At 46.3% G+C, this 11,044-nt stretch overlaps 1 protein-coding gene across 1 annotated transcript; it reads right to left on the reverse strand.

Moving 5' to 3' along the window:
* Positions 1-553: 553 nt before the first annotated feature.
* LOC105474186 (olfactory receptor family 10 subfamily P member 1) lies at positions 554-1,984 on the reverse strand. Its single transcript, XM_011728676.2, has one exon. It carries the CDS (start codon positions 1,632-1,634, stop codon positions 693-695), a length of 942 nt encoding a protein of 313 aa, XP_011726978.2. The 5' UTR covers positions 1,635-1,984; the 3' UTR covers positions 554-692.
* Positions 1,985-11,044: the final 9,060 nt, after the last annotated feature.

Genomic DNA, 11,044 nt, shown 5'->3' on the forward strand with positions numbered 1-11,044 from the left:
CCCTGACCAGCTCTTCCCTAAAAGAATCCGGAGCAGGACACCCCAGTGTGTTTCTGGGAGACATGTATAGGCTGTCCTTGGAGATAGCTTTTCCTGATGTCTAACTTGGTCCTTTTTGACACCATCTGACCGTATTGCCTTTTGTGCTGGTATTTTGGGAAGGAGAGAGCCTTATGACTGGAACCCTCAGATGCCCCTCTTCCTGAAGGCCGAGGGCAGAATAGATGTTCCACTGAGTAGAGGAAGGCTCAGACACAGGTGGAAGAAAATGTAACAGAGGGGCTTGGTAAACTCCTACACAGGCTTTGGGTGGGTCACTTAGTTGGAAGTCAAGTTCACAGACACCTGCTTTCATGACTGACACGGACCTCTCGCTACCGGTGCAGCCATGGCAATCACTGTGCTCAGGGATCCAAAACAATCTAGAAGATGCTAAATAAATGTTCTTTCCCTAAGGCAGCAATCACTTCCATTCTACCTCGGCCTAATAACCCATGCTCTGATAGTGAGTGCGGACTCTGGAATAAGAGGCAATATATAGATTTATCTCTGCTTTAATTTCAGCACTTCCTTCCAAGAAGCCTTTTCTTTTGAAGTGTTGCATGATTTCTGTGAGAGTGGGGTTTAAATCCAGCCCCTGAAGGCTGGGAGGATGAGCAGCGAGTGAGTGAGCAGACGTCCTCCGAGTCCCTTCAGGGCAAGGGGCTCTGCCTCTTCACCAGGTGTTGCAGGGCCCTCCTGACGTCCTTGTTCCGAAGGGTGTAGATGATGGGGTTGAGCATGGGTGTGACGACCGTGTAGAAGAGACTGAGGACGCGGTCTGTGGTAACAGAGGAGCCTGCCTGCGGCCGGATGTACGTGATGCTGGCTGTTCCAAAGAAGAGAGAGACCACGAGCAGATGGGAGGAGCAGGTGGAGAAGACCTTGCGGCGGCTCTGGGTGGAGGCCATTGCTAGGATGGCTCCCAGGATGCGGATGTAAGAGGTGACAATCAGAGAGAAGGGGATCATAATGAAGACTACAGTGGCTGTCATCACAGAGATCTCGCTCCTGTGCTTCCCAGCACTTGCCAGCCTCAGTACTGGCAGGATGTCACAGAGAAAATGGGGGATGATTGGGTGGCTGGGAAAAGGTAGAGAGAAGATGAGGGAGGCATGGGTGGTGGCCGTGATGATGCCTGTGAGCCAGGAGGTGCCCACCATGGCCATGCAGGCCCGTGGGCTCAAGAGGGTGGAGTAGTGCAGGGGCTGGCAGATGGCAACACATCGGTCATAGGCCATGGCCGTGAGCAGGCAGCACTCGGAGATGCCCAGGACAATGAAGACGTACATCTGGGCTGCACAGCCCTGGAAAGAGATGGCCTGGGGATGTGGGGAGGCCAAATTGGCCAGGGTCCTGGGCACGATGTTGGTGGTGTAGAAGAGCTCCACCACTGAGAGTTGGCGCAGGAAGAAGTACATGGGGGAGTGCAGGGCAGGGCTGACTTGCGTGAGGAGGATGATCAGGGAGTTACCCAGCAAGGTGACCAGGTAGACCAGAAGCACCACCCAGAACAGGGGGCCCTGCAGGGTCTTGAGGTCAGAGAATCCCAGAAGGAGGAATTCAGGCAGTGTAGTATGGTTTTCCCCAGCCATCACTCCAGGCCAGAAGCTGAGGCACAGCCAAGAAGAGAAGTTATTTAGAAATAACAATCAACATTTCTGTAATTTGGTAAAGCACTTTTCACACAGTTCCTCTCAAAATCAAGTGAGAGAATTAATATCTTCTCTCTGAATGAGCCATGGGTCTCAGAGAGATTAAATAATGTGGCTGAGATAATATCTAGAAAGTAGCAGGCCTGGAACTTGAATCCAGGTCTCTTGACTGGATTCGATGCCTTTCTCACTATTTCCTGTGCTCTTGTCCTGTGCCTGGGGCCTGACTCCCATATGTAGAGACTCTAGCTCTGATCTTTGGATCTCTCTCCAGAGTGAGGGGTGGAGGAGCTGCTATGATCTAGGCCCCTTTGTACTCTCTATACGGATGCTGAGGCCCAAAAGAAACTGGGTAGCACCAGGGACTGTCCCGAACTGGTGTCTAATGTTCACCATAGTGAGCTGTGGATTTAGAGTGTCACACAGTGATATGACTATTTGTGATAATACTGCCCAATTGTATCTTTGGGATTCTGACACCTTCCCTGATTTCTCTGTTCTCCTCTTATCTGGGCCCCTGTGTTCAGCTACACTAGCTGCCCTGTCCCAGCACACCTTGTTCTCTCAGGCCGCCAGGCATTGCCATAGTGTCTCCTTGCAGAGAATATTTCTATTCTTTGTATTAAAATCCCATCATACTCCAAGCCTTCACTCAAGTTCCGCTATCTCGGTGGCAGCTTTCTGTGATCCTCAGGCTCAGAAATAATTATCCATGGCATTTCGAGATTAAAAGTGACATTTAGGAACATATATTTCCATATGACAGTACTCGGATCTTATCTTCAACATTTTAGAAGGGTGCTGTGCAGCCTCTGTTTGAACATCTGCAGTGATGGGAACTCACCACCTATTGAGGTAGCCCTTTCTAGCTATGGCCTCTTCTGCCTGTAGGAAAAGGCTTTACTGTATTGGTCTTGGCTAAATGCTTAGTGTTTCATACAATGTTTAACTCCTCTTGCACCAGAGAGCTCTTGAGTATTTGAGGAAGGCACTTTTATCTCTGCTTTCATGAGATGTTGCTTGTCCTTTGGTCCCAGCACTTATGACTCCACTGTGAGATCCTGCAGGACACGGTGGGGAGGTGGGGAGGCAGTAGCCTATTTTAGCAGCTGCTAGTGTTTCCCAGGTGCTTGGTTCCTGCCAGGCACCATGCGAAGGTCTAAACATTCATTAAATCATTGGATCTTCCTAATTACACTACAACATAGAAACCTTCATTTTCTCCATCTTACAGATAAGGAGAGGGAAGCCCAGACAGTGTAAGTAACTTTCTCAATGTCACACATTTCGTAAGTGACAGAGTTTGGGTTCAAATCCAGGTCTGCCTAACCCCAGAGCCTGTAGTCTTAACCACCAAGTTATCAACTGCCTTAGAGGTTAATCACCAGAAAAACAAGCTCAGTACTTGGGCCATGTCGAGTGTTCGCTAAACATTTATTAGGCGAGTGAACGAATCTCAGTTATAAAGACAGAGGAACTGATAAATAGAACAATTAAGTGATTTGCCTACATTTAGGCAGCTAGTTAGACAAAGACAGGAAACTGGACTGGACTTTCAGAAGTCCTGGTCCCAAGATTCGCAGAGCTTTGATCACTCACATTGACCCACACATGAGGTTAGTCTAACCATCTTCATATTTAGGAAACAGAGCCTCAAAGTTCTACCCATTGCACTTAACTCTCATCCCACCCTCACTCTGCTCTCTCGCCACACATATATATATATATATATATATATATATATATATATATATATATATATATAATTTTTTTTTTTTTTTTGTGGCCTTAAACCATTTATTCTAGCTTATGTTTAGAGAGTGCTGTGTGCTGGGGATTATACAGTATATCAGTTGACCTTTATAACAACATTAGTGACAATTGTTATTTTGTCGTTGCAGATAAAGAACCAGAGCTCTGAGAGTTTAAATGACCTATGCAAGATCACAAAATCAGTGAACAGTAGAACCAGGATTGTAATTTCGAGCCTGAGATATCAACCACATACTTACTATATCTCTAGTGAGGCCAATAGCCTCACCCTACACTTTTGAGAGATGAACTCGCATGTAGTCCGTTTGGACAGAAGGAGTATCTTAGTTCATTAGTTCTCTCTACTTTCGTCAATAAATCTTCATGACATTTTGGGCTGGCTGATTAAAAAGGAAAAAAAACACCAACTTTTCAGATGCCCACATCACCAAGAAAACACGAAATAGATCCTGATGTTTTCAAATTTTAAAAATGTTGTTGTTTTTCAATTAAAAATATTTAGGAAACATTTGGAATAAATCCACCATTATTCCATCACCTTAAATTATTTTTGTTCTTGTAATCACCCTCAAGTCTTTGTCCCACTGCAAACCCACTTGCTATGCGTGTATTCATAGTGTATATACCATTTTGTCTTCTTTTCCTTTTTTAATGTTTGCTGTAAGCATTTTGCCATGAGACCACATAGTATTCTGAACAATCTTTCTAAGAAAGTTCTTGTAGTAGTCCATCGAATTTCTCCACTAACATTTAACAGACACTTCTCATCCTCGTGCACTTTACGCTGTCCCATCTTTTTTTGCTATGGTAGATAATGATGCAAACAATATTTTTGTGTGTGTCTCAGTTTGCCTCTGTTAGCTTATTCCCTTAGGGTAAATTAGGAGTAATATTATTGGCTAAGCATGTGGACATTTTTATGGGTCTGGCTGTGTTATAATTGTTTGGGATTCCTGTAGTTGGACATGTGAGTGGCAATACCAACCTTCCATCTCTTAGTAAAACTGCGATCCTTAAAAAACTTCAGTAGCTTTAGGGGTACAAGTGGTTTTTGGTTACATGGATGAAGTATATAGTGATGAAGTCTGGCATTTTAGTGGACCAGTCACCCAAATAGTGTACATTGTGCCAATAGGGTTTTTTTTTTTTTTTTTTTTTTTTTCCCTCAGCCCTCTCTCACCCTGCCCCCTTCTGGACTCCTTGACCCTCCCTGTCCTCATCCAGCCCTCTCCCTCCCTCCATACTCACCTCACCTTTTCCACACTGTGAGCATTTCTTCACTCTCAGACTTCTAATTAGATTTTGCCTCAAGATGTCATCTGTGAGGGTGGAGAGGCAAGTTTCTCCCTGACTGTCTGCTCTTCCTTCCCTGTTTCCACTCTGACTCTGTGAATTTCCCTCTTCCTCTTCCCACACATCCTGACACGGTTGGGACAATCTTCAGGGAGACATGGGCCCTGGAGTCACCACTATCCTTTTCAAAGCCTCCCACAGAGGATCGTTGAGAAAGACAGAGAGTAACTGCCCGCCGGGTCACAGAGAGGGGACGAAGTTCTTTTTAAAAAACACTACTTTTAATTGTGGTGAAAACATATAACATAAAATTTACTGTCTTAACCATTTTAAGTGTATGTGTCAGTATGGTGAAGTATATTCAACAGAGCTCTAGAACTTTTTCATCTTGCAAAATGAAATTCTATACCCATTAAGCAACTCTCCATTTCCCCCTCCCGTGGCTCTTTTTAAAACCGTAAAACCATCCCTATGCCTCCAATAAGCCTTAGAGAGATAGGCAGACGGGCAAATTGATCAGCGAACGGGCACGTGGACTGGGGAAGAGATAACCTGTAGTTAACCGGCTAGATGGACAGAGGATGACCGGCAGGGTGTGGCTGGCTGGCTACAGGACTGGTCACCCCATGACCCCTGGATGCAGGAGGTGAGGCCATTAAAGGCTGAATGGAGCAGAAAGCAGATCTTGAGGGGTAGCTTTGACATCTCGGGGGCAAGGGAGTTGGGATTCTGGAGCCTAATGGGGGATGCAGGAAACGGGGGAAATGGGGGAAGGGCAACCTTTATTGGGTCAGAGAGGTCTGGGGGAGCACAGCCAGGCAATAAACTGGCTTTTGTTCTTTCAGATTTTTTGTTTTGTCTAAAGTATTAATGGGAGCTGCACATGGTGTGTGTGTGTGTGTGTGTGTGTGTGTGTGTGTGTGTGTGTGTGTTGGGGAGGGTGTGGGGCAGCAAAGATGCAGGGAGTTGTCTGTGGGCTCTGGGATGGGACCCATTAGCAGGAGCCTGAGAGATGCTGACCACAGACAGTGTGGAGGCTGTGATGCCCGGCTGGTTTACACACTGCACGCAAACCCACAAGCCTGTGCTCACTATCCACTGCCTCACTCCATCACTTCAGCCCACACACCCCATCCTATTAGACACACCACGGACATGCCTATCACATGATCACCACACTTACAACATGCTACACATCCCCCACAGCATAACTACTCATGACACACATCAAAGGCTTGCACAGTCTCTGTATATACACACTTGCCTTGTTCTGTGATGTACAATTTTATCTGGCAGAAATTGTCCAACATTCTCTGTCTCCTTCCCAGCCCTTCTCCCTGTCCAGCCAGCTTAATGACACCTGAATCACACCTCTGCAAATGCAATAGTAGAGATCTGGGAACCCTCTCTGGACTTTTTTCTCCCACGCCCAGGGACAGATACTGACTCCCAACACACAGCAAGAGGTCCTAAGGCCCTGAATGGGCCCTGATCTGCTCACTGTTCTTCTTCTCTTCCTGTTTTTGGCAGGGTCTAGATATATCAGGGAAAGGCCCAAGGCTTCCTGGCACTGTGTGGGGCACTTACCCGAGGAGGTGAAATGATCATCCTGCCAGGGAGGGGGGCTGTTGGGCACAGGCGAGGCTCTGCTGTTGCCCTCTCTCCTCCCTGGAAGCCTCAGCCTCTGTGGTGCCCATGTCATTCTCCACCTGGCGTTGTGCCTCCACCCTGCTGGAGATTTGGGAACCCCTGACTCTTGGGGTTTCCCTGGGTAACCCTGAGCTGAGAGAGTGTCATGGGCCAGATAATTCTGTCTGGATCCCCAGTGCCTGCTGTGTTCTTCTCCTCTCCTTAAGCTCATTGCCCCTGGCCAACCTCCTGACACCTTTTTTTTCCTCTGGGATAACTGTCGCCTCCCCACTTGTGAAGGGTTTCTTTGGTTACAGATGACATGAGGTTTGAGGGTCTCTGTCCCTCCTGTCTAGAGTCTCATCCTGGGAACTAACTGCTGTGAGTGAAATCTCAGCTTCCTGTTAAATGTAGATGCTCCTGGAGAATTCTAGAGGCTATGCCAGTGAAGTCATTGATCTCCATGCTTGGTTTGCTTTTTAGAAAGTGTTCCAGGGAGGACACCGCCTGTCTGCTTATCCAGGGGCTCACAGGAGGGAGAGCTGGGTTTCCATCAATCCTGGATCTCCCACGTCATTGCAGATGTGCTGAGTGAGGCACTTACACAGACAGTGCAGCCTTCTGAATATTTTCAGCATAGAAATGATGATGGAGGGCGGTGACATTAGGGGTAGAACAGAGGTGTTACCTGAGATAACCTGGGCCTTTGCCTAAATCCCTGATGTCCTCTAGTTGACACTTGCTGTCTCCACTTTTTATCTCCCATTTTCTCCAATTGTCCCTACCACTCCAGAATTTTCTCTTATCAAGATAACCAACAACTTCCATGTGGCCAAATCCAGTGGTTAATTTTCAGTCCTCATCTTAATCTCTTAGCAGTCTTTAACACATTTGGTTCCCTCCCCTTCCTGAAACACTTCCTTTGACTTCTATGACTTGCAAACATATTTCTTTGTCCCTGGCCTTTCCTTATCGACACAACTGAGTACTTCCCCTTAGATGTTTCAGAGTCACCCCAAACTTACCATGTCCCAACTAGAGCTCTTGTTCCTCTCCTGAGCTTCCCCAGTGCAGTAAGGGACCTGTTGCCACCCAGTTGCTCAGGCCAAAAATCCAGCTGTCCATTTTGTTAATATTTCTTTTTTAACATCCCACACTTAATTTTTCTCAGCAAGTCCTGTCACAGTTCTACCTCAAAAAGTCAATCCCAAGCAACCCTCTCTTACCATGTTTGCTGCTAAAACCTGGGCTCAGCAAATTGTTTTTCACTGAGCCTTTCTTGCCCTCTGCGTCTCATTCAGCTGGTGAGATTTTCTCCAAGTGTAAGTCAGACAATATCATTCCTTTCCTTTATTTTTATTTTTTATTTTTGAGTCAGGGTCTCGCTCTGTTGCTCAGATTAGAGTGCAGTGGTGCAATCTCGGCTCACTGCAACCTCTGCCTCCCGGGTTCAAGCAATTCTTCTGCCTCAGCCTCTCCAGTAGCTGGGATTACAGGCGTGCACCACCACGCCACGCTAATTTTTGTATTTTTAGTAGTGATGAGGTTTCACCATGTTGGCCAGGCTGGTCTCGAACTCCTGACCTCAAGTGATCCTCCTGCCTCGGCCTCGCAAAGTGCTGGGATTATAGGCATGAGCCACCATGTCTGGTCATTGCCTTCCTTGAACAGCTCATAGCTTTTCATTATAGGGAGCATAAAATACAAACTCCTTTCACTGATTTATAAGACCCTAATGAATTGATCCGTTGTCTTGTCTTAAGCCTGTCCTTTCCTTTCTTTCTGTGTGTGTGTGCGTGTGTGTGTGTGTGCGTGTGTGTGTGTGTGTGTGTGTGTTTAGAGAAGGGGTCTTGCTGTGTTGCTCAGGCAGGACTCCAACTCTTGGGCTCAAGCAATTCTCCTACTTCAGCCTTCCAAGTAGCTGGGACTACAGGTATGCACCACCACACCCCACTTTGGTCTGTTGTTTTCTTCTGATGTTTTGACATCTGGGGCCTTACTGACCTTGGAGAGACTGCCCCTACCAGAGTCAGCTAATTCCTAGATAAAATCCCGCCAACAGTGCCTTTTGTATGCAAACTAACCAATCCAGGGTCCATACCTTCAACTGCCTCCTTTATTGGGCTCTAACACTTTGGGGCGATATTCCCCAGTCCTAATCATCCCAGGGTCAGGTAGACACCTAGAGACAGCCGTATACCCCAGAGCCCCCTGAAATTACTCAAATCTGTCAATTCTGAGCCTGTTTAGCCTGCTTCCTCTGTCTTGCACATTTCTTCCATGAAAACCACAAGAAAGGCTCCTGCCCACATTTACCCCTTGCTCCCTCTGCCTTCTGATTGACCTGGTGCTTTCCCATGTGGCCCTGTATGGTGTGGCGGGTCCCCCTTCTCAGGAATTGTAATAGACTATCTTCCCAATGGCTTGTCTCCTGATCTGTTGGTTATACCATATCTGAATCATAATAATACAACCTATGTTTAAAAACCCCTTGCTCTTGTCTTCCTTGTCCATTATGCTCCAGGCATGCTAGCCTGCTTTCTCTTTCTTACACACTTCAGGTACTTTGCAGTTTCTGTTCTGTCTGTCCAGAGGCTCTTGCCCTGGATCTTCCCACGAGTGACTTCTTATTATTCAAGTCTCAGCTCAAATTTCACCTCTTTAGAAAGACCTTCTTGAACTGTCCTAGATAAAGTAGTACCATACACTGATCACCTGTTTCATATTCTTCATTGCATGTATATCAATCAGAATTACAGCATTTGTTTATTTGTTTCGGTGTTTAGTGTATTTCTCCTCCACTAGAAGATAGATCCATGAAATCAGGGACTTTGTTTTGTTCATAGCTATTGCTTTAGAGCTTGGAAGAACAGTGAGTACATAGCTTAGGAGAGCTGTTTTGACACATATTGTAGGTTGCACATTCAATTCCATTCCAACTTTTATGCATGCCTTTCTGTCCCCTGGAGCCTGGAAAGCTAAAGATTGCATTCCCCAAATCCCCTTACAGCTCAAGGCTCTACACGTGACCTAGTTTCTGCCAAGCTGTAGCACCTGTGTGAGGTATGGAAGGCAGAGGGAGTGAGGCAGAGGCAGTGCTTCTCTTGCTTCTGTTGTTTCTCCTGAAAAGGTTAGTTGAGATTTTCTGTGGCAGTTGTAGCAGAGGTCTCAGTGCTGTGGGTGTCCAAAGGCAAGGTCTGGAGTATCCATTTTGCCTGGCATGGATGGAGATGGAGGTGATGTGGTTTTGGAGCCAGCAGCTGGGGCAGTGTCTTCCTAATGCCTCACTTTCTTGACCTTGGCAGTGTAGCAGATTCTATGGCAGGTCTGATCTACAGTGTTATTCTAAAATTATTTCTAGAAACTTAGTTGAGAAGGTGCTCTTCTAGTCCTTCCATTGATTTTGTGTTATAAGTACCCAATTATCTGAATTAAACATATTTCTGCTTAAACTAGCTAGGATGGTATCCATCATTTGCAGTTGAACTCTGACATATACTGACACAGAGTTTAGTACCAGAAATTGTTGCAAGGGTGGAAATCTGGGATGGATCATTTGATCTCATTGGGTTTAAAGACAATGAGGATTCAGTACTATCGGAGGATGGAAGACTGGCAGTCTTTCGTTTTCAGCCTTCAGATGTGAAACAGTTACATAAATAATTACCTATCATCATCTGAAGTGCCAGTGAATGGTGATTCCTTAGCATAGTATGAGTACAAGGAGTTAAATGACAGTGAGTTTGGTTGCTGTTCACAACTGCTCTGGCAGCTTAAAGAAAGAAACTGTCAGGCTTAGGACTTTTATATTTTCAGCTAAACACATAGAACTTGTAGGTTTGCCAGGGGCCCAGAGTAAGAGAAGGATATTGGCCGGTCCAGGCTGCAATACAGCTATCTCTGCTGCTGGCTTTTATGACTAAGGGAATCTGAAGGTGTGAGAAGTGCCATGGCTGCACTGGTGCTGTTTGGAGCCTGTGAAAAGCCCCACTCACAGGAGAGTTGTAGTGGAGGCCCCAAGGATTCAGAGAAAGTCCACGCCCTCTTCACCAAGTAACTACTATACTCTTGAGAAATACCTCCTTGTTTGTTATTTATTTGTGTATTTTTGAGATGGGCTCTCACTCTGTCATCCAGGCTGGAGTGCAGTGATGCAATGAGGACTCGTTGCAGCCTTGACCTTCTGGACTCAAGCGATCCTCCTGCCTCTGCCCCCCTGAGTAGCTGGGACTACAGGGTGTGTGCCACCACACCTGGCTAATTTTTAAAAAATTTTTAGTAGTGATGAGGTCTCACTATGTTCCCCAGGCTGGTCTCAAATTCCTGAGAATTTGAGGCAGAGGAGATCCTCCTGCCTTGACCTCCCAAAGTTTTGGGATTACAAGTGTGAGCCACCGCTCTGGGCCATTGTTTGTTATTTGATCTCTGGCAGAGGATAAACACCTGACCCTGGGATACCAGGTGACTCTGCAACCTGAACTGCCCTTTATGACCTGGGTGTTTTCCAATTGATAAAGCTGCATGGTCAGGCCCAGAAGCACCCCGTCTTCAAGTGAAGAGGCATACATGAGGTCAGACTTGAAGAAGTCCTGAAGTCACAAGGATATTTCACCAGTTCATGGTCCACACTCCCGTCATGTCTATTCTTGACACAC

Source organism: Macaca nemestrina, chromosome 10 (assembly GCF_043159975.1).
Source record: "Macaca nemestrina isolate mMacNem1 chromosome 10, mMacNem.hap1, whole genome shotgun sequence".
NCBI classification, from domain to species: domain Eukaryota; kingdom Metazoa; phylum Chordata; class Mammalia; order Primates; family Cercopithecidae; genus Macaca; species Macaca nemestrina.